Genomic DNA, 18,641 nt, shown 5'->3' with positions numbered 1-18,641 from the left:
AATCACATACTATCAAAAGATAAATAGTAGTAGTAATTCCTTCTGGAATATTTTTGCCCCTCATCCAACCAATGTTAGGTCCCTTACTCCCTTTCTTAGCAACTTTTATTAATTTCTTATGTGTCTATCAGAAGTTTTTTGTGGCAAAGGTACATGTGTATGTTTCAGAGGTTACTGTTGTCATGAATTCACAGAAGCCAGAGCCTGGAAAGCATTAAGTGGTCCTGAGCACCCCATTTCCAATGAGAGAGCGTAGCAGTGCTCAAACGGCTGGGTGTCCTATAATTCAACTCAATTCTGGCACTATCTACCTGTAGATAGCATCAGATCTCACATGTTAAGGGCTCAGTCCAGCAGGAATGCACACACACACTTCAGGTGCCAGTCACCAAGTATATGTTGTCACCTGTGCTTCTGACCCTTGTACCACAGATCAGAGGTTCCAACGAACCCCTTCTTAGCTTTAATTAATTTGCTCAAGTGACTCATAGTACTCACAGAAATATCCTATTAAGTAGATTAACCGGTGTATTATAAAATGATAAAACTCAGCAACAGCCAGATAGAAAACATGTATAGGATGAGGTATGGGGAGAAAGCATGGAGCCCACTCTCCCCAAATCTCCATGTGCTCACCAACTGGGAAGCTCCCTGAACCCTGTCCTTGGGGGTTTATGGAGGCTTCAGTACACAGGTGTGACTGAATAACTCATTGGCCATGGGCGATTGAGCTCAATCTTGAGTGGCTCTTCCCTGCCCTGAGGGCAAGGGGGTGGGACTGAAAGTTCCAACCTCTAATCACAATGTTGGCTCCACAGGCTGCCTGCTCCCATCCTTAAGTGCTTTCCAAAGATCACCTTGTTAACATAACAAAAGACACCATTATCATCTCATCACTTAGGAAATCCCAAGGGTTTTAGAAACTGTGGCAGAAACTGGGACAGAGACCAAAAATATAATTCTTATTACTCCTAAATCACAGTTATCTAGGTAAATGTTTGTATCACCCCAAACAGGCAGTAGTCACCAGGGAAAATAAGTTAATTGCCAGTCTTTTCTATTAATTTTTAAAAATCAGATTTAAGAAGAGAATTTTTTTAATGGCCAGTGAAAATGTCTCTTTAGCTCTTGCCTTTTTCTAGTTATTATTTATTTTTTCAATTTTTAGTTTAGTGTTGAAAAGTGTCTTTAAGTTATTTTAAGGTTAGAACCGAACCTTCCAGGGTTAAAAAACTATTGCGTCTCTTGAAAGAGATTATTTTAGACTTAGTGAAATGGATTTGATGCTAGAGAACATGTGACATCATACATTTGACCTTTTTGAAATGATTTACATTATATCAGCTACATTTTAAGTCCAGCAACTGTAACCAAAAAAAAAGAAAAAAACCCCTACTAATTAAGGCAACTTTGCAGATTGATGGCATTAGATTATCAATTAAGATCTCAGTTTTAAACCAGATTTTTCCTCTAAATAGTGATCCAAAGAGCACTAGTTTTACGGTCATTCTAATTAGTCAGGCTTCTGATTGTTTAGTGCCTTCACTTGAAGTTTGTTAAATATTTTGAATATCACCTATGCTCCCATGGGACATCAGTGAATGTGAAGTCAACAAAAAAGAAAAAAAAGTAAGAAAAAGGATTTTGTAGTAAAATAAACTTGAGAAATCCTGGGTTCAGTAAATTTAAACATGTTTCGTGACTGGAGGACTTTTGAGATGTGGAATGAGCTATAATGTGCTCTGTGAATTTCACTGTTAAGTAGAGTTTTGTCTGAAGTGTTTTTAAACTTTATTTGGCTCTACAACCCTTTGTCAGTGGAACATTTTAAAGGACTCTGTTTCTAGCAACTTTGGAAAATGCTGTTCTGGTCTCAGTTGAGCCCTTGAAATCTTAGCATTTGGAAGGAGATCCACACACAAGCTCATCCAATTTCTGGTACAGAAATCTACCATGTATCCACGCTATAGGCTCACTCAGCTGTGGATGAGTATTTTGATAAATGAGTATTTTGATAACAAAATGCTCGCTACCCATAAATCAGCTGATTCTATAGTCGGAATGCTGGTCTGTTAGGAGGTTTTAACTTTTTAAGTGCCTTTTACTATTAGAAAATTTTAAGTTTTAAAATTTTGTCTATTGGACCTAGATCTGATCTCTGGATTAAGATAAGTCCTACTCAAGTAAAAGAATCCTTATTTTTCAAGGATGATTTGTACATAAAAAAAAAAATCCATATACTTAAAATCATCTGTAAATAGTGACTGAAGAGTAATTGAAAATACATTTGAAAATAATTTTCATTTGAAATTTATGTCAAACTATGTTATTATATAAACGAATCCAGTATATTTTCTCTTATAGCCAGTAAAATTTAGGTTAAATTTTAATTAAGCACAAGTGCTACAATTAAAAAAAAGAATTACATTCTGTTTCGAGTGATTATTTCAGCAAAACTGGTTTATGGGACAGTAAACTGTCCTTCACTGCATGTTCAATGTTAGCAGCTCAAACAGGCTAATTCTGGTAAAAATTCAACAGTTTTCCAAGGCCTTCTCTTAATTATTTGATACTCAATTGTTTTTTCTTTTACTTCTATTGTATCTCTTTTTTAAATTGTTAACTACACATCCTCATTTATCAATGGCTTTGTATGTTTAACCCAGCAGATCTCTGGTATTATTTACAATGGCTTCATGATATTATAGCTTTAAAATTCAGAATTTCACTTTAAAGTTGATTTGAATTTTATTTCTATTAAACGGTATTATGTTTATGTTATGAATCCATCAGTGAGTAGTTTTCTGAAACAGGATGAGCAGTTTGCTGACTTAGAAGGGCTGGAATCTATAGACACCTTAAAATTAGGATGTAGATAACGAATAGTTGGATGACAAGAAACCCTGTTATATGAATACAGGAATAATAATGAGTGTTCCAAATCTTATCTTTTCTGTTCTTACTTTTCTCCAAAGGTTAGTTCTAGAGTCCTTAATTCTCCATTCAGTATTAAATGATTGACTATTTGCAGCCATCCCACCATTCTCCCCACTTCTAGGTCTGAGTTTGATAAACCTTTTGGTTTCATCCTTTATTTGTGAAGTAGTGTTCCTAGTCAAGCCAGAAGGCTGTTCCATTAAAGGTTTAGCATTTTAGTGATTTTAGTAGTAAGGGTAAGGATAAGTGGTCTTCAGCCCGTCACAGTCTTCCACCCAACCTTTCTTCATATGAATTTCCTGCAGTAGAAAAATTAGACAACCAGGCTGAATGATTGAGTCCCTGACTATGACTAGCAATGAACTACTCAGCCCTGGCTTCCTGGGCATGCCATCCTTCAAAAACAGCCTGCCAGATGGAATCTCAATCCCCTAGCTTGGCATTCAAGACACTCATACTCTAATCCACCAAAATCCACTTCCAGTAGTTCTCCCCACTTCTTTCATACAGCAAATATCCATTCACCCAACTGCATTCACTTATCTGGAGTGCAAGTTCTTTTCCTTATTTTCCAATATATCCCTATTTCATCTGCCTAGGAAGTCTTTCAATTTCTTCACAATCTTAAATCCTACATGGTCTTTACTTTCCTACCTTTACAACTTGACCTTAAGAAAATTTTTGCTTTCCAAGATCTATAAGTCAATCAATCAATAAACCATTAATAAGTTCATAGAAAAAAAAAAAAAGTTCATAGGCTGCTTCAATACAGTTCTCCTCAATACAAATATAGTTGTCAATCCTTAATAATAACAGCTTATATTTGATCACATAGAAATGTATTTTAACTCACATATTTGTTATCTAAAATGATAGTATAGCACTCTTCATTTCGTTGGTTATTTTCTCACATATTTTAATGTCAGTATCACCTCTTTGAAGACTTAAAGTATATGTTGTCCATTTTTTCAGTATTTTAGTATCCTGCCCTGTTTTACACTTAGTGGGTGTTCAATAAATGACTTCGACACTTCACAGAATGGAGAAAATTTTCCCAAATCCTACAAGCGTTGACCCTCTCTGACTTTGCACATCACTTGTTAATGGCAGCTGGGTAGTTGTGTTTGATAGAAATTCAAGAAAAAATTTCTACATGTTTCAAGACCAAAGCCACAGTCATATGAGGACCTTAGCATCATGAATATATTTTTAAATATATACAATGGAGAATTGCACTTTTATGATTTTGTGATGAATCACATGTAAAACAGTCATTCACATTTTATTTATTTATTATTATTTTTAAATATCTTTATTGGAGTATAATTGCTTTACAATGGTGTGTTAGTTTCTGCTTTATAACAAAGTGAATCAGCTGTACATATACATATATCCCCACATCTCCTCCCTCTTGCATCTCCCTCCCACCGTCCCTATCCCACCCCTCTAGGTGGTCACAAAGCACTGAGCTGATCTCCCTGTGCTATGTGGCTACTTCCCACTAGCTGTCTATTTTACATTTGGTAGTGTATATATGTCCATGCCACTCTCTCTTTGTCCCAGCTTACCCTTCCCCCTTCCTATGTCCTCAAGTCCATTCTCTATGTCTGCGTCTTTATTCCTGTCCTGCCCTTAGGTTCTTCAGAACCATTTTTTCTTTCTTTCTTTCTTTTTTTTTTAGATTCCATATATATGTGTTAGCATACAGTATTTGTTTTTCTCTTTCTGACTTACTTCACTTTGTATGACAGACTCTAGGTCAATCCACCTCACTATGAATAACTCAATTTCATTTCTCTTTACAGCTGAGTAATATTCCATTGTATATATGTGCCACATCTTCATTATCCATTCATCTGTCGCTGGACACTTAGGATGCTTCCATGTCCTGGCTATTGTAAATAGAGCTTCAAAGAACATTCTGGTACATGTCTCTTTTTGAATGATGATTTTCTCAGGGTATATGCCCAGCAGTGGGATTGCTGGGTCGTATGGTAGTTCTATTTTTAGTTTTTTAAGGACCCGACATACGGTTCTCCATAGTGACTGTATCAATTTACATTCCCACCAACAGTACAAGAGTGTTCCCTTTTCTCCACACCCTCTCCAGCATTTATTGTTTGTAGATTTTTTTGATGATGGCCATTCTGACCTGTGTGAGGTGATACCTCATTGCACTTTTGATTTGCATTTCTCTAATGATTAGTGATGTTGAACATCCTTTCATGGGTTTGTTGTCAATCTGTATATTTTCTTTGGAGAAATGTCTGTTTAGGGCTTCTGTCCATTTTGGGATTGGCTTGTTTGTTTTTTTGATGTTGAGCTGCATGAGCTGCTTGTATATTTTGAGATTAATCCTTTGTCAGTTGCTTCATTTGCAAATATTTTCTCCCATTCTCAGGATTGTCTTTTCATCTTGTTTATGGTTTCCTTTGCTGTGCAAAAGCTTTTAAGTTTCATTAGGTCCCATTTGTTTATTTTTGTTTTTATTTCCATTTCTCTAGGAGGTGGGTCAAAAAGGATCTTGCTGTGATTTATGTCATAGAGTATTCTGCCTATGTTTTCCTCTAAGAGTTTTATAGCGTCTGGTCTTACATTTAGGTCTTTAATCCATTTTGAGTTTATTTTTGTGTGTGGTGTTAGGGAGTGTTCTAATTTCGTTCTTTTAAATGTAGCTGTCCAGTTTTCCCAGCACCATTATTGAAGAGGCTGTCTTTTCTCCATTGTATATTCTTGCCTCCTTTATGAAAAATAAGGTGACCATATGTGCGTGGGTTTCTCTCTGGGCTTTCTATCCTGTTCCATTGATGTATATTTCTGTCTTTGTGCCAGTACCATACTGTCTTGGTTACTGTACCTTTGTAATATAGTCTGAGGCCTGGGAGCGTAATTCCTCTAGCTCTGTTTTTCTTTCTCAAGATTGCTTTTGGTATTCAGGGTCTTTTGTGTTTCCATACAAATTGTGAAATTTTTTGTTCTAATTCTGTGAAAAATGCCGTTGGTAGTTGGATAGGTATTGCATTGAATCTGTAGATTGCTGTGGGTAGTATTGTCATTTTCACAATGTTGATTCTTCCAATCCAAGAACATGGTATATCTCTCCATCTGTTTGTATCATGTTTAATTTCTTTCCTCAGTGTCTTACCGTTTTCTGCATAAAGGTCTTTTGTCTCCTTAGGTAGGTTTATTCCTAGGTATTTTATTCTTTTTGTTGCAGTGGTAAATGGGAGTGTTTCCTTAATTTGTGTTTCAGATTTTTCATTATTAGTGTATAGGAATGCAAGAGATTTCTGTTCATTTATTTTGTATCCTGCTATATAACCAAATTCATTTATTAGCTCTAGTTAGTGTTCTGGTAGCATCTTTAGCATTCTCTATGTATAGTGTCATGTCATCTGCAAACAGTGACAGCTTTACTTCTTCTTTTCCAATTCGGATTCCTTTTATTTCTTTTTCTTCTCTGATTTCTGTGGCTAGAACTTCCAAAACTATGTTGAATAATAGTGGTGAGAGTGAACAACCTTGTCTTGTTCCTCATCTTAGAGGAAATGGTTTCAGTTTTTCACCATTGAAAACGGTGTTGGCTGTGGGTTTGTCATATATGGCCTTTATTATGTTGAGGCAAGTTCCCTCTATGCCTACTTTCTGGAGGGTTTTTATCATAAATGGGTGTTGAATTTTGTGGAAAGCTTTTCCTGCATCTATTGAGATGATCATATGGTTTTTCTCCTTCTGTTTGTTAATATGGTTTATCACATTGATTGATTTGCATATATTGAAGAATGCTTTCATTCCTGGGATAAACCCCACTTGATCATGGTGTAGGATCCTTTTAATGTGCTGTTGGATTCTGTTTGCTAGTATTTTGTTGAGGATTTTTGCATCTATGTTCATCAGTGATATTGGTCTGTAGTTTTCTTTCTTTGTGACATCTTTGTCTGGTTTTGGTATCAGGGTGATGGTGGCCTCGTAGAATGAGTTTGGGAATGTTTCTCCCTCTGCTATATTTTGGAAGAGTTTGAGAAGGGTAGGTGTTAGCTCTTGTCTAAATGTTTGCTAGAACTCGCCTGTGAAACCATCTGGTCCTGGGCTTTTGTTTGTTGGAAGATTTTTAATCACAGTCTCTATTTCAGTGCTTCTGATTGGTGTCTTTATATTTTCTATTTCTTCCTGGGTCAGTCTCAGAAGGTTGTGCATTTCTAAGAATTTGTGTGTTTCTTCCAGGTTGTCCATTTTATTGGCACAGAGTTGCTTGCAGTGATCTCTCATGATCCATTGTATTTCTGCAGTGTCTGTTGTTACTTCTCCTTTTTCATTTCTAATTCTATTGATTTGAGTCTTCTTCCTTTTTTTCTTAATGAGTCTGGCTAATGGTTTATCAATTTTGTTTATCTTCTCAAAGAACCAGCTTTTAGTTTTATTGATTTTTGCTCTCGTTTCCTTCATTTGTTTTTCATTTATTTCTGATCTGATTTTTATGATTTCTTTCCTTCTGCTAACTTTGGGGGTTTTTTTGTTCTTCTTTCCCTATTTGCTTTAAGTGTAAGGTTAGATTGTTTATTTGAGTTGTTTCTTCCTTCTTGAGGTAGGCTTGTATTGCTATAAACTGCCCTCTTACAACTGCTTTTGCAGCATCCCGTAGGTTTTGCGTCATCGTGTTTTCATTGTCATTCGTTTCTAGGTATTTTTTGATTTCTTCAGTGATCTCTTGGTAATTTAGTAACATATTGTTTAGCCTCCATGTTTTTGTATTTTGTACAGTTTTTTTCCTGTAATTGATATCTAGTCTTGTAGCATTATGGTCAGAATAGGTACTTGATACGATTTTAATTTTCTTACATTTACCAGGGCTTGACTTGTGACAAGTCAATATATGATCTATCCTGGAGAATGTTCCATGAGCACTTGAGAAGAAAGTGTATTCTGTTCTTTATGGATGGATGGAATGTTCTATAAATATCAATTAAGTCCATCTTGTTTAATGTGTCGTTTAAAGCTTGTGTTTCCTTATTTATTTTCATTTTGGATGATCTGTCCTTTGGTGAAAGTGGGGTGTTAAAGTCCCCTCCTATGATTGTGTTACTGTTGATTTCCCCTTCTATGGCTGTTAGCATTTGCCTTATGTATTGAGGTGCTCCTATTTTAGGTGCGTAAATATTTACAATTGTTATATCTTTCTCTTGGATCGATCCCTTGATCATTATGTAGTGTCCTTCTTTGTCTCTTGTAATAGTCTTTATTTTAAAGTCTATTTTGTCTGATATGAGAATTGCTATTCCAGCTTTCTTTTGATATCCATTTGCATGGAATATCTTTTTCCATCCCCTCACTTTCAGTCCGTATGTGTCCCTAGTATGTGTCTGAAGTGGTTCCTTTGTAGACAGTATATATAGGGGTCTTGTTTTTGTGTCCATTCAGCCAGTCTATGTCCTTTGGTTGGAGCATTTAATTCATTTACATTAAGGTAGTTATTGATATGTATGTTCCTATTCCCATTTTCTTAATTCTTTTGGGTTTGTTATTGGAGGTTTTTTCCTTCTCTTGTGTTTCCTATCTAGAGAATTTCCTTTAGCATTTGTAGTAAAGCTGGTTTTGTGGTGCTGAATTCTCTTAGCCTTGGCTTGTCTGTAAAGGTTTTAATTTCTCCGTGAAATCTGAATGAGATCCTTGCTGGTAGAATTATCTTGGTTGTAGGTTTTTCCCTTTCATCACTTTGAATATGTCTTGCCACTCCCTTCTGGCTTGCAGAGTTTCTGCTGAAAGGTCAGTTGTTAACCTTATGGGGATTCCCTTGTATGTTATTTGTTGTTTTCCCTTGCTGCTTTTAATATTTTTTCTTTGTATTTAATTTTTGATAGTTTGATTAATATGTGTCTTGGCATGTTTCTCCTTGGATATTTCCTGTATGGCACTGTCTGCGCTTCCTGGACTTGATTGCCTATTTCCTTTCCCATATAAGGGAAGTTTCTAACTGTATTCTCCTCAAATATTTTCTCAGTCCCTTTCTTTTTCTCTTCTTCTTCTGCGACCCCTATAATTCGAATGTTGGTGTGTTTAATGTTGTCCCAGAGGTCTCTGAGACTGTCCTCAATTCTTTTCATTCTTTTTTCTTTATTCTGCTCTGCAGTAGTTATTTCTACTATTTTATCTTCCAGGTCACTTTTCTGTTCTTCTGCCTCAGTTATTCTGCTATTGATTCCTTACAGAGAATTTTTAATTTCATTTATTGTGTTCTTCATCATTGTTTGTTTGCTCCTTAGTTCTTCTAGGTCCTTGTTAAACGTTTATTGTATTTTCTCCATTCTATTTCCTAGCTTTTGGCTCATGTTTACTATGATTACTCTGAGTTCTTTTTCAGGTGGACTGCCTATTTCCTCCTCATTTGTTTGGTCTGGTGGGTTTTTTCCTTGTTCCTTCATCTGCTGTGTATTTCTCTGTATTCTCATTTTGCTTAACTTACTGTGTTTGGGGTCTCCTTTTTGCAGGCTGCAGGTTCGTAGTTCCTGCTGTTTTTGGTGTCTGCCCCCAATGGCTAAGGTAGGTTCAGTGGGTTGTGTAGGCTTCCTGGTGGATGGGAGTGGTGCCTGTGTTCTGGTGGATGAGGCTGCATCTTGTCTTTCAGGTGGGCAGGACCACATCCTGTGGTGTGTTTTGGGGTGTCTGTGAGCTTATTATGATTTTAGGCAGCCTGTGTGCTAATGGGTGGAGTTATGTTCCTCTCTTGCTAGTTGTTTGGCATAGGGTTTCCAGCACTGTAGCTTGCTGGTCGTTGAGTGGAGCTGGGTGTTAGCGTTTAGATGGAGATCTCTGGGAGAGCTTTCGCCTTTTGATATTACGTGGTGCCGGGGGGGGGGTCTCTCGTGGACCAATGTCCTGAACTTGGCGCTCCTGCCTCAGAGGCACAGGCCTGACACCCTTCAGAGCACCAAGACCCTGTCAGCCACACAGCTCAGAACAAAAGGGAGAAAAAAAGAAAGAAAGAAAGTAAAAAATAAATAAAATAAAGTTATTAAAATAAAAAAAAATTAAAAAGTAATTTAAAAAAAGAAAGAAAGAAGAGAGCAACCAAACCAAAAAAGAAATCCACCAATGATAACAAGCCCTATAAACTATACTAAAAAGCAAAAAAAACAAAAGACGTACAGACAGAACCATAGGACAAATGGTATAAGCAAAGCTATACAGACAAAATCACAGAAAATCCACCGCCTCAATTTTGGGATGATTCATTGTCTATTCAGGTATTCCACTGCTGGGATAGATTTCCCTTTTTCTTCTTTGTTCGCACAGCTCCTGGGGCTCAGCTTTGGATTTGGCCCCGCCTCTGCGTGTAGGTCACCTGAGGGCGTCTTTTCTTCACCCAGACAGTACAGGGTTAAAGGAGCAGCTGCTTCGGGGGCTCTGGCTCACTCAGGCCGGGGGGAGGGTGGGGTATGGAGTGCGGGGCGAGCCTGCCGCAGCAGAGGCCAGCGTGAGGTTGCACCAGCCTGAGGCGCACCGTGCGTTCTCCCGCGGAAGTTGTCCCTGGAATTCGGGACCCTGGCAATGGCGGGCTGCAAAAGCTCCCGGGAGGGAAAGTGTGGACAGTGGCTTGTGCTTTCACACAGGATTCTTGGTGGCTGCAACAGCAGCCTTAGCATCTTATGCCTGTTTCTGGGGTCCGCGCTGATAGCCACGGCTCACGCCCATCTCTGGAGCTCGTTTCGCCAGTGCTTTATTAATCCCCTCTCCTTGTGCACCCCGAAACAGTGGTGTCTTGCCTCTTAGGCAGATCCAGACATTTTCCTGGACTCCCTCCCAGCTAGCTGTGGCACACTAGCCCCCTTCAGGCTGTGTTCACGCAGCCAACCCCAGTCCTCTACCTGGGATCTCACCTCTGAAGCCCGAGCCTCAGCTCCCAGCCCCCACCTGCCCTGGCAGGTGAGCAGAGAAGCCTCTGAGGCTGGTGAGTGCTGGTCAGCACCGATCTGTGCGGGATGCTCTCCGCTTTGCCTTTCGCACCCCTGTTGTTGTGCTCTCCTCCGTGTCTCCAAAGCTTCCCCCCACCCACTACTCCCTGTCTCTACCAGTGAAGGGGCTTCATAGTGTGTGGAAACTTTTCCTCCTTCACAGCTCCCTCCCAAAGGTGCAGGTCCCATCCCTATTCTTTTGTCTCTGTTTTTTCTTTTTTCTTTTGCCCTACCCAAGTACGTGAGGAGTTTCTTGCCTTTTGGGAAGTCTGAGGTCTTCTGCCAGTGTTCAGTAGGTGTTCTGTAGTTGTTCCACATGTAGATGTATTTCTGATGTATTTGTGGAGAGGAAGGTGATCTCCACATCTTACTCCTCTGCCATCTTGAAGGTTCATTCATATTTTAAATACTCTTCAGAGCACAATTTTTAAACTTCTGTTTCTCTAAACATAATGATTTAATAATTAAGAGGTGTCAGAATATTACAGTTGGTTTTTCTTGTCATTCTGTTTGTTTGTTTGATCCCATATTGTATCTTGGAGATTTTGGGGCAACTTATATTCTGTAGCAGTATACAGTATATATGCACAATGTTTTAAAAATCTGATGTATAAATATTGAGTTTTACTGTCACCTAGATGGCAGATATGCAAAAAATAAATTCATTAAAATATTTCTAATGTCCTGGTTTTAAAATAGGGAGCACTTTCTCGATGTTCATCTCCTCACATAGTCATAAAGTTTCCTACTTTAACAAAAGTCACTTGGTTCTCTGCACGCCAATGAACTTGAATGTTAAATTTACAAGTTCATGCTAATGTGTTCTCTGCTAAATTTGGGAATTTTCTTTCTGTGTATCCATTGATATTTCACTGTTTATCATGGTGGTGTAAATGCTTGGGTTAGCTTGACCTAAAGGCATCCAAATTCATGGAAATGAATGTGGAAATGGGACGATATAATTAAATATCACAATTAATGGGCTTGATGCTCCTATTTCATTCTTCACACAAACATATTAAAAGTAGATTTATTTTTTATTACGTAAGACTTGGTTCTATATATAGTTCAGCCAGAAGTAAAATTATTCCTAAATCACCCTGTCTCTCAACCTAATGCATCAGCTTCAGCCTGTACACATAATGACAGTCAGACCTTGATTGGCTTTTTTCTCTTCCAACTGGTGGTGTAGACCGCAAACAGGAACCCTGTCTGAGAAGAGTTTGTGTATAGACCCAGAGAAAAACTTTAACATGGCACTGTTGTTTATGTTATGATCGACCAAATTTATTGATCCAGTCATTTATTTATTTGTTCTTACAAAGTCCTGTTTTCATCCATCCAGCACATTTCCTGAATACTTACCATGCACCAAATACTGAAACTACAGTAATAAGCAAAACAGACATAGCCCACGTAGTCCCGGATTTCATAATTTGGAAAGCACAGCTGGACTAGAGTTACCCTTAGGAAAAATACGTTCAGATATAATTAGATAATCACACAAATATGTGAAATGAATAATAAACATATGATGCTGTAAAAGCAACGAGACCCAGTATTTTCAGGAGGTCAAAGAAAGGCTTTTTTGTGTCAGTGCCATTTGAACTGAGATGGGAAGGACGCATTAACTAAACAGTGGTGGTGATGGGGAAAGTAATCACTAGCTATCTGACCTCAGACAGGTTACTTAACCAGTTTATGCATCAGTTTTCTCATCTATCAAATGACAAGGTTAATAGTACCTACTTTATAGGGTCTGGTGAGGATTTGGTAAGAGTTTAGGACTATGTTCACTACATGGGCTCTATGTAAATATTACATATTGTTGTTACATGGCATTTTTACCCATAGTTTGCTAAGCTAGAAACATACTGAAGAAAATGAAAATAATTAAATAATACTGAATGTTGATTTCAGATTTATTCAAAGTAAGATGCAAGTGATAAATAAAACTTTCCATACAAAAAGTCACAATTCAGGTAGGGAGACAACATGGAAAATGTTGAAAGCGATGAAAATGATGATGTGAACTGCTTACAATATAGGCATTATGAAATGACACCTAGGAAAACTGGCAATCAATGAAGTGTTAATTGCTATTTTTTCTGGAAAGGGAAGATGGATGCTTGCAATAAACTTAAATGAAAGATTTTTAAAAATGGTGCCCTGGGAACAGAGAGGCACAAAAGCATGCTCATAATTTTGTGGCTTGGGCTGAAGCATTTCTCAAATGTCCTTGAAAGTTTCCAAAGACAGTCTTTCCTCAGGAAAGTATTTCTCCTGTGAGTAAATAATGTTCTTGCCTAGAAATGAAATGCATTAATATATTACATTGCAAGTGAACTGTTAGCAAGACTGGCAGCAGAAGTTCAGAAACAAATGTCGCATTGCAATCTAGAGTTTGAGGTTCTGTGTCTGAACTTCCATAACTTCTAAAGGGATGCCCTTTGTATGAAATCAAAGTAGTCCAGAGAAGAATTTTGACTTCTCTTTACTTAACTATTAGAAGGATTTATTTGGAATTATTATTGTGTCATGCATGTTCTGCCTTAAATTTTCTGTGGTTGAGTTGCACAATTGATAAGCTAAGGTTTCTTTCCACCATAAAAAGGCTCCTTTTAAGGAGTCCTATAATAATGACAATTAAAATACTTGCTTGCTTTTGAAGAAAGCTTCATGCTTGGGCTTCCCTGGTGGTGCAGTGGTTGAGAGTCCGCCTGCCGATGCAGGGGACACAGGGTCGTGCCCCGGTCCGGGAAGATCCCGCATGCCGTGGAGCGGCTGGGCCCGTGAGCCATGGCTGCTGAGCCTGCGCATCCGGAGCCTGTGCTCCGCAACAGGAGAGGCCACAACAGTGAGAGGCCCAAGTACCGGAAAAAAAAAAAAAAGAAAGAAAGCTTCATGCTTTCCAAAGTGCTTTATAAACGCATTTCTATGAGGCAGGTGGAACATGTCCTGTCAACAGTATTTTACAGAAAAGAAAATGGAGGCTGTAAAGGAAAGCTGCTTGGTCAAGGTCATTCAGTGCGTTAGGCGAGTTTTCATCACAGGAGTACGCACAGTTGAGCAGGGAATCCAGCAGGGAAAGCTTAAGGCTTTAGTCTATCTTTACACACGTATTTTTGCATAAATGAAAAATCTACCCAAAATGAAGTGCATTAGGTACCTAGTACTGCCTTCTTGTTCCTTAGAGTCTAGTGAGGGATATAGACTGAGCATATTCTATCCCAATGAAGATAACTTAGATTATTCTGAGGATGATCACTTGGGCTTCAGAATCTGAATTCCAGCTTGACCCCTAACATGAAGGAAGTTACTTAATCTTTCAGAGCCTGTTTCTCCATCCCTTAAATGGCAATTTGAATGCTCTCTTATATGTTTATTAACTCATTCACTTAACAAAGCACCTGCTAGATCTCAAGTACTCTGCTAAGAATGGTGAAGCTTTTCTAGGAAGCCAGAAGGCATCCTCCAGTGGATAGCGGAGGTCAAGAGAGGTTAGAGTTAACACTTGAATTTGACAGTGGGAGAAGATGAAAGGTTCACACGGCAAGGAAAAGAGAAAAAGACTATTATACAGGTTAAAGAGCTAGACCTGGAGATATTTGGAGTGACAAAATTTCTGAATTTTGATGTACCATACTTCCTGCCTCAGTTTCCACATCTTGGAAATGGGAATAATGATTAAACATGTTTCACAGTATTCATTTGGTAGAGATTAAATGAGGATTAAAAAAGCATGGAAAGTGGCATAGGACAAATTTGATAAATTATTATGTATGAAAGTGTGTATAAATAAAATCAATTGCCATGACCCCTCTTCGTACCAAGTGATCACAGCACGCTTTAATTTTCTAGCTGAGTCTGGATATGGATTCGTAACTTTATTCAAACAGTTTGGATTGGCTGGAAATTTTTGCTCCTCTGCTCTAATACAATTTAATTTTAATTTTGGTTTTTAAGGTACATGGGTATAAATAAGAAGAGTATTAAAAGAAATGTATTTCAGATTTTAAATTCAAAAATGTAGAAAAACTTTCTTTTACTATTTTTCATTTTACCTTTGGGTGCACTGATCAGCTACTTTTTCTTCTGCACCCAGGCAAAAGGGATTCTGAAGAAAACACTTTAGAATTTTGATTTCATATATAAGATAGTGGGAGCCTCTGCCTGCTTGATTTACACTTGTGCTCACCTTCCACTTTATGTGGGAGGGGGCATACGAGTAAAGGAAATTTTTATATGATTTCAAGTTATTTAATTCCTGATATTATATTTAGCCATGATAGAGTGTTATGATTTGCCTACAACATCCATCCTTCCTTTTCTTGTACCTTACCTTGTTCAGAGAGGACTTGTGCCTGTTCTGCTTTGAATTTCTCAACCAGTTCAGCTGCTAAAATCACAGGTGAAGCTTAGTTTCTGCTGATTTAATCCACCCAATCGAGATAGAGTTTCTCATTTTATTCAGCAAATATTTACTATGCCTTAAGAAAAGATTTTTAAAAAATGCATGGTCTTATTTGCTAATGCTGCTGGGAATTAATTAATTAAGTTTTAGGTTCACAGTAAAATTGAGCACAAGGTACAGAGATTTCCCACACATTCCTCTGGTGGGAATGTAATAAATTGGTACAGCCACTGTGGAAAACAGTACGGAGGTCCCTCAAAAGCTAAAAATAGAATTCCCATATGATCCAGCAATCCCACTCCTGGGCATATATCCAGACAAAACTATAATTCAAAAAGATACATGCACCCCAATGTTCGCAGCATCATAGAGGCGTTATTTACGATTGCCAAGACGTGGAAACAACCTGAGTGTCCATCAACAGATCAATGGATAAAGAAGATTTTTTATATACATATTATATATATATATATAATATATATATAATTAAAATTTATATATTTGCATACATATATATATAAATACTACTCAGCCATAAAAAAGAATGAAATTAATTTTGCCATTTGCAGCAACATGGATGGACTTGGAGGGCATTATTCTAAGAGAAACAAGTCAGACAGAGAAAGACAAATACTGTATGATATCGCTTATATGTGGAATCTAAGAAATAAAACAAACTTGTGAATATAACAAAAGAAGCAGACTCACAGATATAGAGAACAAACTAGTAATTGCCAGTGGGGGAGGGGGGAAAGGCAATTTAAGAGTTGGAATTGGGAAGTGGGAAGTACAAACTATTTGGTGTAAAGTAGGCTCCAGGAATGTATTATACAACAGGGGGAATATAGCCAATATTTTGTAATAAATGGAAAGTAGTCTTTAAAATTGTATAGAAATATTTTCTTTTTTAAAAAAGATACTTCTTAGCTGATAGAAGCTTTAGAAGTCTACAGAGGCAGATAATTTTTAAATTGCAGCATATAACTTCTGGAGCCTGGCTGACGTTCTCATAGGAAGCAGCATGAAAATTACTTTCAAAGGCATTCATCACCTTAGCTTACAGGAGTCTGTTCCTTCAGTGTGTATTAGTCCATGGTGCATCCTTACTTTGACTTATCTGTGAGGTTCACTTCTCACCCCCAGGAACAAAGCCTGCAGAGGGGCAACTTGTTTGGCTTGGGAGCCTGCCCAGTATGAAAAGTTTGCAGGCAAAATCAGAAAGAACAGCTGCAGGAGGAGAGATGAGGGTTGCCGACAGCTAATGAATGATTCAGAAAGCAATTTGCATGAGAGCCTTCTGCTTAGCAGGAGGCAGCATGTGCTGGGCAATGGTTTACCATCCACTGCCAAGCTGGTTTCTACACCCTGAGTCCTCATTCCATCAAAACACGTGTCCTGAGGGAACGCCCAGCCACCAGCTTCCACTTACCTGAGCTAGCATGACCTGCCATCTAGAATTTCAGAGAGCTTTTCATTTATTAACTCACATGAATCTACTTTATCCTGAGGCTCTGGATACTAGTCCCATGCAAACTGACTTAATAACAAACATTTAAGTGCAAATCCAAGGTCATCTAGATAATATTCTTTGACAGCTTATTGCATGTGAGGCACTGCACTGTGCCCTTTTTATACCATATCGGACTTCATAACAGACCTCTGAAGTGGGTGGTTAAGTTTCCTGCCAAGGGATCCATACACAAGAAACGATAATCAGAAAAGACCAAAGTATTATTTATTACTAGTGAGCTAGCCGCTGTTACTTCATTTTGGAATTCTAATTGAGGCTTTCCTTCTCTCTTTCTCTTGCCCCCAAATCACAGATGACTAGGTCATGGGACAAGCTTAAGCTAACATGCCTTATTCTGTGAATCATAAGCTGAGCTACTGGGACAGAACCATGTGACACGTTTGTCACTTTCAAATGTAATAATTCTACCCATTGCTCCATAGATGTTCTGGTTACTGACCAATAACATTAACAGTTCCTCTTCCAAGAATAGGATGGAGGGGAAAGGCACTGGATCTCCTATGCCTCCCAAACATGTGAAGGCCAAAGCATGGTGGGAGGAGAAGCGTATCTCTTTGTAATATGTTTTATTCCCTGTTTTATAGATGGGCATATGGAAGATTAGAAAGGCTGAGTAACTTGTCCATGTCATGTAGCCCATGCTTTTAACTTTTTTATTATACCACTTATCCTTCTCACCTATCAATTTGCCTTTTATACTGATGTCCTGAGAAACAGACCACTGTATGGTATAGAAATGAACAACCATAAATAAGCTGGAAATGCATTTCTATTTACATTAACTAAGATAGTCACTTGTTTCTTTTAAGCGAGGTCCTCCACCTTTTTAGGGACCTGAGTAAACTAACGATGTGCTTCCATTGATTAAACAAGAATTCTCCAATATTCCATAGAAGAATCATACATTTCTTTAAGCCCTGTGTATGCTTCTAGGGTTTAGATTCTAAATCAAATAGGTTTCTGTTTTTCATTTAAAACAACGAACACAGGATTTCACTTGTAAATGTATTAACTTTTTTTTTCTGTCTAGCAACAAGCAGTGACTATTGCTGGGTTGGTGGACATAGTAGAGATGGCCATTCAGAAAATCACAAATTTTAGGAACTCTAGCATTCATGTAGCTCAGAACTGTAAGAAGAGACCAGAGGAAGATCAACATGCTTTAAAGTATATTACAAATCAATATTGAAATAGAGCTTAACATATAATTCATCTGGAAAGAAGCTCAGAACATGATTGCCAGTTATTTAATATTCTGGTCAAAGACAATGGAAGCACTATTAAAGTATGGCATTTTGACTGCCATTGGAAAGGTCAGGTTTCAAACAGCAGTGCACTAGTTGTGCTCAAAATGCCTAAAGAATGATGAATATTTAAGTGAAGAGGAAATGGGAGCACCTGCATTCTAATCTTGTTTTGGCCACTGATGGGAATCATGTGGACTTTAAGCCCATCACACAGTCATGTACCACCTTGGCTTTCTCCCCTGTAAAATGAGGGAGTTCTTTAATAATCCTTGATGGTCTTTAGCGCTATGATTCTAGAAGCATCTTGATTTAATACAGTTTGAGGATTTATGTCTAAACTCTAGCAAGCAGAAAAATGTTCTTTTATTTCTAAAATGGACTTGACATTGCGTTAACAGAGCAAATGAAATCTTTTGAAGATTGTTCAAAGAATCACCAACTTAAAATTCATCTCCATTGTTGGTTTTTATTGCCTGTTTAACTCTTACTAGATCTATAATAGTTTTATTTATTTTCCTTTGCACCTGGACTGGCAGCCTGTGTGGTTGGAGAAACACATCACC

General features: G+C 37.8%; 1 protein-coding gene across 1 annotated transcript in view; it reads left to right on the top strand.

Annotated features, from left to right (window-relative positions):
• Positions 1 to 18,641, top strand: part of LOC149743916 (uncharacterized) — an 89,934-nt gene that overhangs the window by 46,699 nt on the left and 24,594 nt on the right. Inside the window, exon 4 of the mRNA XM_089906034.1 lies at positions 9,423 to 9,474. Coding sequence (XP_089762160.1) covers positions 9,423 to 9,474 — 52 coding nt within the window. The remainder of the gene's footprint in view (positions 1 to 9,422; positions 9,475 to 18,641) is intronic.

This window comes from Delphinapterus leucas, unplaced genomic scaffold (genome assembly GCF_059928025.1).
Source record: "Delphinapterus leucas isolate spDelLeu-1000000601 "Yukka" unplaced genomic scaffold, BTC_Dleu_Yukka2 spDelLeu_asBTCV2_sq53, whole genome shotgun sequence".
NCBI classification, from domain to species: Eukaryota; Metazoa; Chordata; class Mammalia; order Artiodactyla; family Monodontidae; genus Delphinapterus; species Delphinapterus leucas.
This window is presented reverse-complemented; position numbering and strand designations above follow the sequence as displayed.